The sequence below is a fragment of the Saimiri boliviensis genome, chromosome 21 (genome assembly GCF_048565385.1).
Source record: "Saimiri boliviensis isolate mSaiBol1 chromosome 21, mSaiBol1.pri, whole genome shotgun sequence".
Classification (NCBI taxonomy): Eukaryota; Metazoa; Chordata; class Mammalia; order Primates; family Cebidae; genus Saimiri; species Saimiri boliviensis.
Genome location: NC_133469.1, coordinates 31,985,765 through 31,999,955, shown reverse-complemented (window position 1 = coordinate 31,999,955; position 14,191 = coordinate 31,985,765). Strand labels below are relative to the sequence as shown.

At 48.3% G+C, this 14,191-nt stretch overlaps 1 protein-coding gene across 4 annotated transcripts in view; it reads right to left on the bottom strand.

Annotated features, from left to right (window-relative positions):
* Window positions 1-14,191, bottom strand: part of NF2 (NF2, moesin-ezrin-radixin like (MERLIN) tumor suppressor) — a 101,185-nt gene that overhangs the window by 11,947 nt on the left and 75,047 nt on the right. For all 4 annotated transcript variants that reach the window (XM_074390892.1, XM_039462454.2, XM_074390891.1 and 1 more), the window contains exons 10-15: window positions 13,808-13,921; window positions 10,374-10,496; window positions 9,143-9,360; window positions 7,599-7,704; window positions 3,964-4,091; window positions 985-1,147 (exon numbers count right to left, since the gene is read on the bottom strand). In XM_074390892.1, coding sequence (XP_074246993.1) covers window positions 985-1,147; window positions 3,964-4,091; window positions 7,599-7,704; window positions 9,143-9,360; window positions 10,374-10,496; window positions 13,808-13,921 — 852 coding nt within the window. The remainder of the gene's footprint in view (window positions 1-984; window positions 1,148-3,963; window positions 4,092-7,598; window positions 7,705-9,142; window positions 9,361-10,373; window positions 10,497-13,807; window positions 13,922-14,191) is intronic.

The window sequence follows — 14,191 nt, the reverse complement described above, 5'->3', positions numbered from 1 at the left end:
TCTGTTGCCTAGGCTGGAGTGCAGTGGTGCGATCTCAGCTCACTGTAACCTCCGCCTCCAGGGTTCAAGTGCTTCTCCTGCCTCAGCTTCACTAGTAGCTGGGATTACAGGCGCACACCACCACGTCCAGCTAATTTTTGTAATTTTAGTAGAGACAGCATTTCACCATATTGGTCATGCTGGTCTCGAACTCTTGACCTCAGGTGATCCACCTGCCTCGGCCTCCCAAAGTGCTGGGATTACAGGCGTGGGCCACTGCACCCGGCCGACGGTCTTAATAATACCTATTTTCAGGTGTTAACCTGATCCAGGACTATCAGTTAAAAGCAGAGCATTATTTGGCAAGAGGGGACCCTTCTGCTTGGCCCAAATGAGAGAGGTATGCTCTTGGGCTGATAATTAATATGGAATTTAGCTTCCGAATCTCAACAATGCTGAAAGCTCAAAATACAAATAGAGAAAGATATGAAACCATCTGCAACATAATGAGGTCTTCTCTTTTAAAACAAAGAGGTCCTCTCCTGGACACTTCCTTTTAAGTAGGAAAACAAGTTAAAAATTCAGTTTGGTTTTATAGTCCTTGCCACTTAAAGACACAGCAAGTCTAAAGGGAAAGTCCATTCTCAAACCCTCCATTTCATTCTGCTTTCTCATTAAGTAAAGCAGCTCCCTGGGCACAACACCCCTTGGCTTAAAAGGGCATTCTGCTTTACTGCTAAATGATGGCTCAAAACCCATCCTGTAACTGGGGTTCATTACCTCAGAGCTTTTAACACAAGCTCAACTTCCATCAAGCCAATGGGTTCACAGTCATTGGCAGATTAAAATTCCCTTTCTGGCATGAGTCAAAAAATGTCCTCAACTAAGTACGTACAAAAGATGCCAACATTCTAGTGACTTGGCTACTGAGGAAACCAGATGCCAACACACATTTCATTAATGACTGTCCTGATCAGCAAAATACAAGAAAGAGAGCCTGGGTACCTTTTTAATGGTATTGTGCTTGCTGCTGCCGCCCCTGTCGGAGTTCTCGTTGTGCAGAATGTCCAGGGCCGTCTCCCTCTCTTTCAGTTTCAAAGCCTCGATTTCTGTCTTGAGTTCATTGAGCTGCTCCTGCAGATGCTTGCTCTTTTCCATGTATTCCACTCTGCCAGCAAGAGGGTATTGTGCATCAGGGTTTGGGCAGATGGTGAGACACAGCTCAGGTGCTCTGTGGCCCATAAGCTGCTTGGCACAGGACCTAGGTCTGAGGCCTGGGGTTCACATCTCTGCTTGGCCACTCACAGGCCGTGGGAGCTTGGGCTGGTCACTGCTATGAATGTTTCCTCATCATTAAAATTGGGATAACGATCACAGGACTGTGGTCAGAATTAAGTTTAAAAAAGTGTAGGAGGCCAGGCACAGTGGCTCCCCTGTAATCCCAGCACTTTGGGTGGCTGAGGCAGGAGGATTGCTTGAGCCCAGGAGTTGGAGACCAGCCTGGGAAACATAAGGAGATCCTGTGTCTATTACAAAAAAAAAAAAAAAAAAAAAAAAGAAAAGGAAAAAGAAAAAAGAGAAGAGAAAAAAGAAAAGAAAAAGAGTAGGAAAGCCCTCAGTAAATTCTCAGAGGGGGCTCTACAAATACCAGCTGTCACAGATAGCTTTTCATTCTGTACCAAAAACAAAAACAAAAAAACATGAAACAAACTTCCTGCAACCCAAAACAATCTCCCTTCTTGGAGCAATAATTCAATAACCTCTTTTTTTTTTTTTTTTTTTGATAGGATCTTGCTATGCTGCCAAGGCTGGTCTTGAACTCCTGGCCTGAAAAGTGCTGGGATTACAGGCACAAGCCACAGCACCCAGCCTCACATGATTTCTTTTGATAGGCCACATCCATACTCCCACATGTTCTGAGACTTCATCTGAAGATGACAGAAGCTCACTCAGAAGCTCACAGAATGCAAGGAAAAAAAGATCCCCACCCTCACCTGAGAGCAGATACACTGAGTGACAGCATCTATGATGGTGAAAAATCTAGAAACCACCACAAAGTGTCCAACTACAAGGACATAGCCAGAAAAACCATGCAACACAAATATCAAGAAATACTCTGTAGGGATTGCCATGGTTAGTAGAGCGAATGTCAACATGTGCAAGGGTAAGAAGTGCTATGGGCTGAATGTTTGTGTCTCTTCAAAACTCCTATGTTGAAACCTAATCGCCAATGTGAAGGTGTCAGGAGGTGGGGCCTCTGGGAGGTCGTGAGGGTAGAGCCTCACAAATGGAATTAGTGCCCTTATAAAACAGGCTCCAGAGAGACCCCTCATCCCTTCCACTGTGTGAGCACATAGTGACAAGGCGCCGACTATGAACCAGGCAGACTTTACCTCTGCCCATGCCTTGATCTTGGCCTTCCCAGCCTCCTGAACCGTAAGAAATCAATTTCTTTCTTTCTTTTTTTCTTTTGAGACAAGGTGTCTCTCTGTTGCCCCAGCTGGGTGCAGTATTGAGATCTGAGCTCACTGCAACCTCTGCCTCCCAGGCTCAAGCAATCCTCCCACCTCAGCCTCGTGAGTAGCTGGGACCACAGGCATGTGACACCGCACCCACCTAATCTATACATTTTTAGTGGAAATGGGGTTTTGCCATGTTGCCCAGGCTAGTCTTGAACTCTTGGCTCAAGATATCTACCCACCTTGGCCTCCCAAAGTGCTGGGATTACAGGCATGAGCCACCGTGCCTGGCTCATAAATAAATTTCTGTTGTCTATAAGCTAGCCAGCCTCTGGTATTTTGTTACAGTAGCCAAAACAAACTAAAATAGTAACAAAATACAAACTATAAAACAGTAGACACAGAATAGCTTCACCCCTATCCCCAGTCCCAACCCCATAAATATATATGTCTGGATAATGGTGAAAGGAACATGGACAGCAGATATGACGGCCAGAGGGTCTGGTTCACTGGCTACTTAGCTATACCCTAAGTGTGAGAGCCCAAAGTGAAATAGCCTGGGTTGTGGTTACTCATGCTGGACTCCATGGAGACACTTTCCCCAAAGGGTTTTCCTGAGGATGCTACCCATGGGGAAAGCACACCGGCTGCAGTGTCAGGTGGGGAGAGGTTTTAACCCTGGGGCTCCTCTGCATCAGCTGTGTGATGCTGGGGGAGTTCATTAAACTCTCTAAATCCAAGTTCTCACTTAGAAAATGGGGACATGAAAACCTACCTTTGATGTCAGTTTGATGTTTGTTAACTAGTAGAAATTAAATGGACAAAAGCCAAAACCCCTGACACATAGGCACTCGATGCCTGCTGGCTACTGTGGATGTCTTCCGACAGGCGGCAGCAGTTAACCGCCAGTTCCGGGAACTAGGGACCCTCACTTAGACTGCCTCTGCAGTGGGGATCCCTTCCATCTCTGACCCACTTCTACTCACCATCAAGGGAAGACAGAGGCTGGGTAGAGGGCAGCTCAGCAAAAGCTGCCATGATTAGGCCGTGCTGGGGCCCTGGCCAGCACCACCCACTGCAGCAAAGTGGGGCCCACCTGGCTGTCGGCCTTCTTCAGCCTAGAGCCTGAGTCTCTTCTCACCTTTGTTCGTTCTAGACGTGGGAACCACCACAGATACCAGTCGCTGGAGAACGCAACTAGGAGATGACCACAGTCTAGTACAAGAGCAGCTGAACCGACCCGGAGATGCTAACAACCCAGTCCTACACTTTAAATGAGGTTTGGAGCCACCATAAATGCCAGGTCACCAGTCAAGTGTTATTTTTATCCTGGAAGAATGAATGCTGATCTGTTGTCCCTTAATTTCTGATTAAGGAAATTCTTCCTCCAGGGAGTAAGAACAGAGGAAACCTTTGCAGGAGCTAATGGGAGGCTGCTGCCCTCACCTCTGCCCTGGGCTCCCAAGGCCCCCGTCACTCACTCTAGTTCACGGCTGCCCACAGCAGGGCACAGGAGGCTACATACTTTTCTTTCTCTATCTCCATGGAAAGCCGCTTCATGTCAGTATCCTTGAAGTCGAAAGACAGGCTGTCACCAATGAGGTTGAAGCTTGGTATGTCAGGAGGCAACGGTGCTGGAATTGGGTTCATGGGCTATTAATGAGAAATCTCAGATTAGGAGCTTTGGGTCATACAAGAGCAGAAGGGCACTACTGTGTTGACAACCAATCCTCCAGCAGCCACAGAGGTGATGGGCACAACTCAGGTCCCACCTCCCAGTGCCACCACAAGCCCCCATCCCTCCACTTCAATTCTTTCACATTTGCCACCGCCAGGTGGACAATAGCAAAGAATACAAATCCAGGAAAATCATCCCTCATCCTTCAAATTTTTAACCGGTCTTCATGTTCAGTTGAATCAAACACAAGCTCCCACTCGCTTTTTTATTTAGGAAACTCCTGGACCCTTTGTGAGGGGCTGGAAATGCTGAAAACAAGACATCGTCCCTGGCTCTGAGCAGCTGAAAATCTTGTTCAGGAAACAGATGTGTTCATAGATCATCACTGTTAAATAAGGTAAACACTGTAGCCAGGGAGCGAATAGAGGCTAGAAGAGATGCTGCTTTTGCTGCGATCCCAGACAGTGCCAGGAGAAGGTTTGCCAGTGGGAGGCATGGCAGCGGGTTGGGCAGTCCCCAGTGAGGGTACCAGGAGTCTGTCATGTGGATAGGAGGGGTGGGAGATGGGCACCACCACAAAGGCTCCACCTGCCCACCGAGGGGTTTGTGCTTGGACAATAGAACCAGAGTACAGCTTGTCACCTCTTGTCAGAGGGTCATGGGGGGCACTCAGCAGCAGGGCCCCAGGAGTCCGAGACTCTGGTTTGTCCCATCTCAGTGTTTAAGACAGATCTGGGCGGGAGAATAGCACATGATCCCACTTCAGCTAAGAGCCCCGTGCCTTCCAGATGCGGTCCGAGGAGACGGCCGACCTGTTGGCTGAAATGGCCCAGATCACCGAGGAGGAGGCAAAACTTTCAGAGGAGGCCCGAAGGGCCCTTCTGAAAAGCCACATTCCCCAGCTTTTCAGAAGGGCCCTTCGGGCTGCACCCAGAGGGAACAAAAACGGGGAAGCAGGAGTGATGAAATTAGATTTTTTTTTTTTTACTTTCATCCCAGAACAAAGGGTCTTCTAAAGAGGGCCCCAATCTAGCTCCCCGGCTTCTCCCACGATTTGCCCTACTAAGTCCCAGACAGTACTTTTTATGATCCCCTGGACTACTGCTTTCCCATTTCGGTATCCTTGCCTATCCCCATTTCTCCTCCCTATACTTCATCCCTCTTTCAAGGCTCTTCTCAAATACCACAGTCTCTCACCAAAGCCTTTCTAGCTCCTCCCAGCCAGCCAGCAACCCTTTTCTTTGCTGTCTCCCTTAACACTGTGTTTATGGTTCTCTAATGGCTCTTTTTACAGCGATTCCACCCTGTAAAAGATTTCTTTTTGGCTGTGTCTTTCTACTATTTGCAAGTTTCCTGCAAACGATCTGCCTCGTTTTCATCCTTGGATCCCTTACTGAGTTCAGGACAGTGTCTGGGAAAGAGTAGAGGCTTGGAACATTCATTTGAGACACTTTCAAGGCCTGAGGCAGACCGTCTGCAAGGGTGGCAAGAGAAGGCTCCTGGGGTGCCAGGGACATCCTGTTTTCTGATCTGGGTATCTCCAGTTTGTGAAAATTCTTCAAGCTGTATAGTTGTAATTTTGGCACTTCTCTATATGTATGTTATACGTCATAAAAATTTCCAGAAAAAACGAGTTCTAGTTGCTGTACCACTAGTGAGAGCATGAACTGGTACGACTTCTTTGGAGAGTATCAAAATGGAAAATTTGACCCCACAGTTCTATTACGAGAATTTATTCTACCAATATATCCACGTGTGTGTGTCAAGATTTGTGTTCAGGGATGTTCAGTGCTATTTTGTTCAAAATTGCAAAAGAAAACAGACTAAATGCTCATCCGTGAGGGACTGGTTAAATGAATTACAATCCATCCACACAATAAAACATGATTAAAAAGCTGGTATGGATCATCTCCTCCAGGATTGACTGCTAAGAGGAAAGAATGGATACAGCAGTGTATAAAGTTTGCTCCAGTGTATATTTTAAAAACAACACACATAGACTGGGCCGCAGTGGCTCACACCTATAATCCCAGCACTTTGGGAAGCTGAGGAGGTGAGCAGATCACTTGAGCTTAGGAGTTTGAGACCAGCCTGGGCCACATGTCAAAACCCTGTCCCTACCAAACACACACACACAAAATTAGCTGGGCATGGAGGTGCACACCTATGGCCCCAGCTTCTCAAGAGACAAGAGGTGGGAGGATCGCTTGAGCCTAGGAGGTGGAGGTTGCACTGAGCCGAGACTGTGCCACTGCACTCCAGCCTGGGCGACAGGTGAAACTCTCTAAATAAATAAATAAATAAAATAGTAATAATAAATAAAAACAACACACACTGAGGGCTCAGATGACTCCTGTCCCAGCTACCATGTGACTGTGACCACCAGAGAGATCCCCAGCAAGGATCTCTGTCTGGCCCAGTCAACCCAACAAGCCACCAGAGGTACTAATAAAGGATTGTTTTGGGCCACACGGTTGGCTTGGGTGGGTTATTACACAGTAACAGAGAACCAGGATATAGCAAACTGCTTACATTTCCCAAACCTCGAACCGTGGGCAGCTTGTGCCTCTGGTGCCCTATGTGCATCTGCGTCATGTATGTGCCTGTGCCGTGTGCATGAATGTATGTACGGTGTGTGTGTGTTTGTCCGTGCTGTGTGTGGATGTGCCATGTGCATGACTGTGCCGTGCGTGAGTCTGGGCCACGTGTGCCTCTGTGCCCTCATCCTGACTACCCTATGTTCTCTTCTCCACCTGGCTACTTCCTCCTCCTACTTCAAGCTTCAGTGCAGACACCATACTGAGCCTCTCCTGCCCCTCCAGGCTGGGCTGTGTCCTCCTCCTCTAGGCACCTGTGCACCCTGAGAACACCTGGCAGGACAGAGACTTCCAACTACGTGGCACTATGTGGACGCAGAACAAATAGGCAAAAAAAAAAAAAAAAAAAAAAGTGCCGAACTGAATGCACAGAAGAAAGGAAAGAAAGAGGCTTCTATTCATTTTGTGACCCCATTTAATAGGAAGTCTGCCTCTCTGTCCTGAAACTGAGATTGGCTGCTCGTTTTTGCACAGCAATAATTCACTCTGAGATGTACAGCCAATCCCTTCCCAAAACTATAATTATGATATATGGTATATACTGATAGTTGAAGATTACATTCAGCTCAGCATTAAGAGGCAAGAGAGCAAATTCTCTTGAGGATAATTTGGGACTATATTACTTAGAACATGAAAAAGATTCCAGAGCTGGAAAAGGCCCTATTATCTAGGCAACCAGAGAGACAACTAACTAGTCCAAAGCCAAATGGCAGCCCAGGGTGTCTTACCCAGTCCCTAACTGCAGGCTCTCTGCACCTCTCATCCTGCCATGCGTTTACTTGAATGGTCAGCCTGAAGGCACTGCCACATGAACTGAAGGGCCGGGAGGAAAGAGAATATCACCAGGGCTAAGGCAGCCCCAGCTGGCAACCCCCCCATGCTCACCGGGTACGTGGGCTTGGTGGCAATCTCCAGGAGCTTTTGCTTGGCTCTTCGCTCTGCCTCACGCGCTTCCTGCAGGTCCTGCTTCAGCTGATCGGCCTCTTTGGCCCTGCAAGGAAAGGAGGAGATGTCAGCTTCACAGAACAGGGCATGTGGAGGGAAAAGACCCTACCCCACCTGTGCAGAGGAGACCTTGGTCAACCCTGAGGATGGTACCTGAAGAGGCAAAAAAGGACAGTGGGACAGGGACATTTACATGAAAACTTGCAAAGCAAGGACAACATTCCTGAAGATTTTCGTTTGAGCTGGTAAATCTAAACTGCAAGAGCAGGAAAACTGGTGGGGAATGAGAGAAACCAGACTGTCTGCAGCCAGGAGAGGGAGGAGCTGGAGGAGGCACCAGCAGTTTTCTCTGCTTTATTTTTGGGTGAAAGTAAGCTGGGCAAAGGAAAAGCCTGGAGGATCGAAGTTCTTACATCAGATCACAAAGGGCAGAATATGCAAGAGCTGCGTCTTCACAGTCCCCGGGTAAAACACCTGCGGGCCTTGTGCCCACTTTCTCCGGTGGGAAGATGAGCACTGTCACTGAGGGCACTGAACCTTGGCGAAGATCCTCACCCTGTGGGGCTTGGGGTGGACACGGCATATGAGGCTTGGCACAGGGGCCTGGCCCAACCTGCATCACAGGTTGTCTGTGTACAGTCCCTAGTCCAAAGCCAAATGGCAGACCAGGGTGTTCTATCTAGCCCCTAACTGCAGGCTGTCTGCACCTCTCATCTGCCATGCACAGGGAGTGTGACCTGTATACAGCAAGGGGGCTGAAGCAGGGCAGGCAAAAAGAAACCATATTCCCAGAATGAACATGCAAACAGTGGTAAGGAAAGCTGTAGTGAATGCACCTTGGTAACTAAAAGCCAAATTCAAGTGCTCTAAATCAACAGCCAAAAGCTGTGGGGAATGTGTCAGTGTTTATCTGAAGGTTGCAGGCCTAGAATAGTCTTTCAAAAGTACAGACAACAGTTCCATCCGTCAACCTGGCCATGAGTGGGACATCCCAGTCACAGAGACTATCCTAGCCCTCCTCCCCCATGTGCCAAGGAAGGCTGGGGGATGCAGGTACTAGTTTCCCTTTAAAGGTAAGCAGCTGCTGTTCTGCAGCTCCACTGAATGAAAGCAGAAAAGAACCATGTTGTTGTTGTTTTTAAAAATGAACAAAGAGCCTTCTCACATCTCTTCAGCTGAAAGCAATCTGTGGATATGCTCAGGGGTTTTCCTGCATACACGGCCATCAGAGGGTCAGGGGATTATCACAGAGGTACAAGCACAACCAGAGAGGTGCTCCTGGCAGGAGAACTGTGCCCATCCGGTAGTGCCAGCCCCAAACTGGATGAAGCACCAGTCACCATCAGCAAAGAAGTAGCCTCCCTCCAGTCCAGGAGATGGGGAAGCAGCTTGAGAGCGGCTGCTATGGAGCTCAGCCTCAGGGCAGGCTGGACTGCGGCCCTTCACCAGCCTCCTTGCCAGTCTGGTGCTCGGCGTCCCCTCACCTCCTCTCTGACTCCTCAGCCATCTTCAGCGCCAACACCTCGGCCTCCAGCACCTTCTGCTCCATCAGGCGCTTCTCCTCCTCTGTGCGAATGGCTGTGGCCTTGATGCGCTGCATTTCCTGCTCGGCCTCTGCGGCCTTCTGGGCCAGAAGTTTTGCCTCCTCCTCGGTGATCTGGGCCTTTTCAGCCAACAGGTCAGCTGTCTCCTCCGACCGCATCTGGAAGGCACGGGGCTCTTAGCTGAAGTGGGATCATGTGCTATTCTCCCACCCAGATCTGCCTTAAACACTGAGATAGGACAAACCAGAGTCTCGGACTCCTGGGGCCCTGCTGCTGAGTGCCCCCATGACCCTCTGACAAGAGGTGACAAGCCACATTCCCCAGCTTTTCAGAAGGGCCCTTCAGGCTGCACCCATGGGGAACAAAAAGAGCACCTCCTCTGAGTACCCACTGCAGTTCAGGCTTATGTGTCACGTGGAGAAAAACAACTTAAATTCTGTTCTTTCCCTTTAAATCAGGGGTTCGAACCAGAGGAGCTTTTTGCTCCTTGCAAGACATGCAGCAGGCTGGGCATGGTGGCTCACGCCTGTAATCCTAGCACTTTGGGAGGCCGAGGTGAGATCACTTGAGGTCAGGAGTTCAAGACCAGGCTGGCTAACATGGTAACACCCTCTTTCTACCAAAAAACCACAAAAAATTAGCCAGGTGTGTTGGCATGCGCCTGTGATCCCAGCTACTCAGGAAGCTGAGGCAGGAGAATCAGTTGAACCTGGGAGGCGGAGGTTGCAGTGAGCTGAGATCGTACCATTACACTCCAGCCTGGGCAACAAGAGCAAAATATCATCTCCAAAAAAAAAAAAAAAAAAAAAAAGAGAGACATGGCAATGTCTGAAGGTGCTTTGATTGTTACAAATGGAAGGTGAGGTGCTGCTACTGGCATCCAGTGCCCACAACAAAGGATGGTCAGCCCCAGATGTCAGTAGTGCCTGGGCCGAGAAGCCGGGCTGTAAAGGCAACCTTGTGGTGAAAGTGGAACTTGGCTGCACATGAGCTCAACCTAAATCTGCTTCTGCCAACACAGGTGGAAAGAAAAGGCACTAACTTTTGAAAAGCTGAAATAAAGTATATTCAAGCAAATGATGGTAACTCATGGTCCTCAGGAGACTGAGCTCCAGAAAAGCCAAGGAAGTCCCCAGGTAGCCTCCTGGAACCCCAGTCCCTCAGAAATCACCAGTGCTTCATTGGCCATTGTCGCTTCTTCTTTCAGCTGCAGCAGCCTCCTCTCCAACTCATCCCTCGTGCGTTCGGCCTCCTCCCTCATCTGCTTCTCTCGAGCGAGGCGCTGCCGCTCCATCTGCAGGGGGTGAAGAAAAACAGTCATCAAATCACCCAGGGCTCAAGACCTGGGTGCCACAAGGGACCAAAGATGCCCCATCTCCAGAGTCTCCCCTTTTGGGACCTTTTTCTTCCCTTTCATTTAGGTAGCCAGGGTCATTCTTATTGCCCTGTAACCCCATCCTTCTAAACCAATTGCAGAATGGAAAGTTGTGCCCCTTGAAAAAAATTCTAATGGTGAATGAACAAATGAACAAACAACAAAAAAACAAGCCAAGTCTCGACCTGGATAGAAAGAGGCATTCTTATACACGGTGCACTGGAATGGCTACCTTGCCAATGATGCTTTTTGTTGGGAAACCTCAGGCGGCTCTGGCCAGTGGCTGACGGGATTCAATGCAGGATTCTCCTCTCTGAGACAGAGCCCCAGAAATAAGCAGCTTTCTCATCTGGTCAGGCAAGCCAGCTCACCATTTCTAATCCACGTGGACCCCTCTCACATCTCTGATTTCATCAACAATAGCTCCACTCTTGCCTCTGACCCACAGAGAAGATGAAATCATTCTGCATGATGCATCAATAGTTCACACATTGTATTTCTGCAACAGCCACAGCACAGACTTGCACAGCCTCACGCAGAGACAACTCCTGAGCCAGGCCTATGACAGGAGGAAGCCAGGCGGGGAACACAGCCCCCTGTCCTTAAGGCAACAGTACAAAGCCACCACCACCTCCCTTGCCTTCTGGATCACTGCATTAATTGGACCACATGCTGAGCTTAATAAGGGGAACAAGCACAAGACAGTGCCGTTCCTCTGTGATCTCAGGGTACTAACTGAGTTCAAAAGCAGAATCCAGAAGTGACCACTGCACTATTTTCTGCCTTAAATAATTAAAGCACATTTAATTACTTCTTGCTTCAATCTTAGCCCACACTCTGGTCATACAAGGTTTTTAAAACTGCTGCTTTTTCTAAATCCTAAGCCAAAAACAATTTTATTTTACACACACACACACACACACACACACACACACACACACAGGAGCTTGAAAGGATAATGCAAAGAGAAACAATAAAACAGTAGAAGTTCTCTAGTTTTCTTCTTGCAAGTCAATAAAAAGCGTGGCCAGTTTGTTCTCTAATTTCCATCATATTACAATTTCCATAAGGTGGATTACTACATCTCTATAATTCAAAAAAAGGAAAGAAGGAAGGGAAGGAGAGAGGGAGGGAAGGAGGGAGGAAGGGAGGAAGGGAGGAAGGGAGGAAGGGAGGAAGGGAGAAAGGAAGGGAGGAGGGAAGGGAGGAGGGAAGGAAGGAAGGAGGGAAGGAGGGAAGGAGGGAAGGAGGGAAGGAGGGAAGGAGGGAAGGAGGGAAGGAGGGAAGGAGGGAAGGAGGGAAGGAGGGAAGGAAGGAAGGAAGGAAGGAAGGAAGGAAGGAAGGGCCCAGGCAGGTAAGGCAGGCCCAGAGGCTCATGCCTATAATCCTAGCACTTTGTGGGACTGAGGCAGGAGGAATGCTTGAGCCCAGGAGTTTGAGATCAGCCTGGATAACACAGCAAGACCTGATCTCTACAAAACAATTAAAACTAACTAGGTGTGGTAGCGTGCACTTGCATTCTCAGCCACTTGAGGAGCCAAGGCAGAAGGATTGCTAGAGCCCAGGAGTTCGAGGTTACAGTGAGCTATGATGGCACCACTGCACTTCAGCCTGGATGACAAAACGAGACCCTTTCTCTTCTACATCAAAAAAAAAAAAAAAAAAAAAAAAGCCCAGGTAATCTCCTTCAGTTCCTGGCACTGTACTTTCCCCGAGACCTCTACCCCAATATAAAGGACCCTCCTATTCACAAAAGCAGTTTACTGCTTATAAAGACTGTAAGGTGTAATATATGTCCTTTCATCTGAGATGGAGAAGGTGTATCATTAGTTTCACCTGATGGATGAGACAACTGAGGTCTGGAAGGTAAGTCACTGACTTAGTCACATTCTAAATTTCAGATCTGGCTCCAAGGCCAGTGTCTGTCCACCTGATCTGCTGTTGCCCAGGTGCCAAGTCTGTGGCTCTGCTGTGCTGTACACAGCACCGATCTGCAGTGTTTCTGCTATTCTCTGCCAGGGCCCGCAGGCTACTCCTTGACGCTTTCAGATTTCTAACTTCTAAGCTTTGCTCTGCTAAGAAAAAGGTCAAGGAGAGCTCTCCTCCTCCTCTTCCTTCTTCCTCTTCTTCTTTTTGTTTTTTGGTATTTTGCTTTTGTTTCTGTTTTGAAACAGGGTCTTGCTTGGTCACCCAGGCTGGAATGTAGTGGTGCAATCATAGCTCACTGCAGCCTCAAACTCCTAGGCAAGTGATCCTCCTGCCTTGACCTCCCAAAATGCTGGAGTTATAGGGATAAGCCACTGCCAAGAACTCTTTGTGAAACTGCCACTATGACCCCATACTGGCTCAGTAGCATTTCTTTGTCCAACAAAAACTAACCCATCACCTCCAAAGCCCCCCAAAGAACACATCTGTGGCCTGCCATCTCAGAAAGCAAAGAGATGGAGAGCTGGAAGCACACTGGGCATTTTACTCTAAATCCTAGGGCTGGAAGCCAGCCTCTCCAATGTGTATCCAAATCAGAAAGCTGTACACAGACTAATTATTACACCTCGGAGCTTGCAAGTCCTGAGGGCAGCCAACTGCAGCTGCTGCTACTCTATCTAGTAGTTTATCCAAAAACACAATTGATATTCTCAGCAGTAAGGCCCAAATTAGTTGTGTGGATTTCCATGAGTAGAGAAGGTTTATGAGTAGAAAACAATGATGCAGATCACCCAGTGTGCTGATAGGTGCTCCTGGCACCTCCTGGGGCAGGTGACGTGTCACGAGGCCTGACCTGCAGTGGGGAAGTGCGGCCAGAGTCAAATTAGCATCCCAGCAGCAAGCACTGAAATGCCACCCTGCATTCTATCACCATCTAATTAGAAGAGGAGAAGGCTGTGCAAGGAGGCAGACAGGCAAAAAAAGCAAGCAAGCTAGCTAGCCAGACGGAAAGATGCATGCGTGCTTGGCTACCTCGTCCCAAAGCGGTGTTAATCATATCTAACTTCTCTAAGTGTAGAAATTACTAGGGCTGTTTCTTTTAGATATGATATTAGGGTTTACTCCTCATTTCCACAGCTGACATCCCACCAGATAGGCATCAGCAAATGAAGATCCAACCAGATAAAACAAGAGCAGGCATATCCATGGCAAAAAGACTCTTGCCAGCCCACAACCACTCCTCACCTCCCAAGCCAGGACTGACCACACAGTGACATCATCAGTGAGAACAAGGTCTTGCTCACCTGCTTTCTAGCCTTCTCCTCCCTGGCCTGGGCTTTCATCTGCTGAACTTCCAAAGAATCAGCTTTCCTTCTCCTCATAAATAGATCATGGTTCCCGATACATAGCTGGAGAATCTGTGGCCACAGAAGTAGACAAAAAGGTTAATATCCACAAATTTACTTCACTGCCTAACAGCCACCAGTGCCATGATAGCAGTTTGGGCTCTTGCAGGTAGCCGTTAACGTGAAGATGAATGCATGGAGTGAAATACCAAAGCCCTACTAGCAGCCTCTAGTGCTCTTAGCTCTGGATACACGCAAAACGAAGGTGCTTCAGATATGCCAGGAACTAAAAATCACAAATGAAGACAGGACTGGAGGACACTTCACCATGTCTTCTGGGTG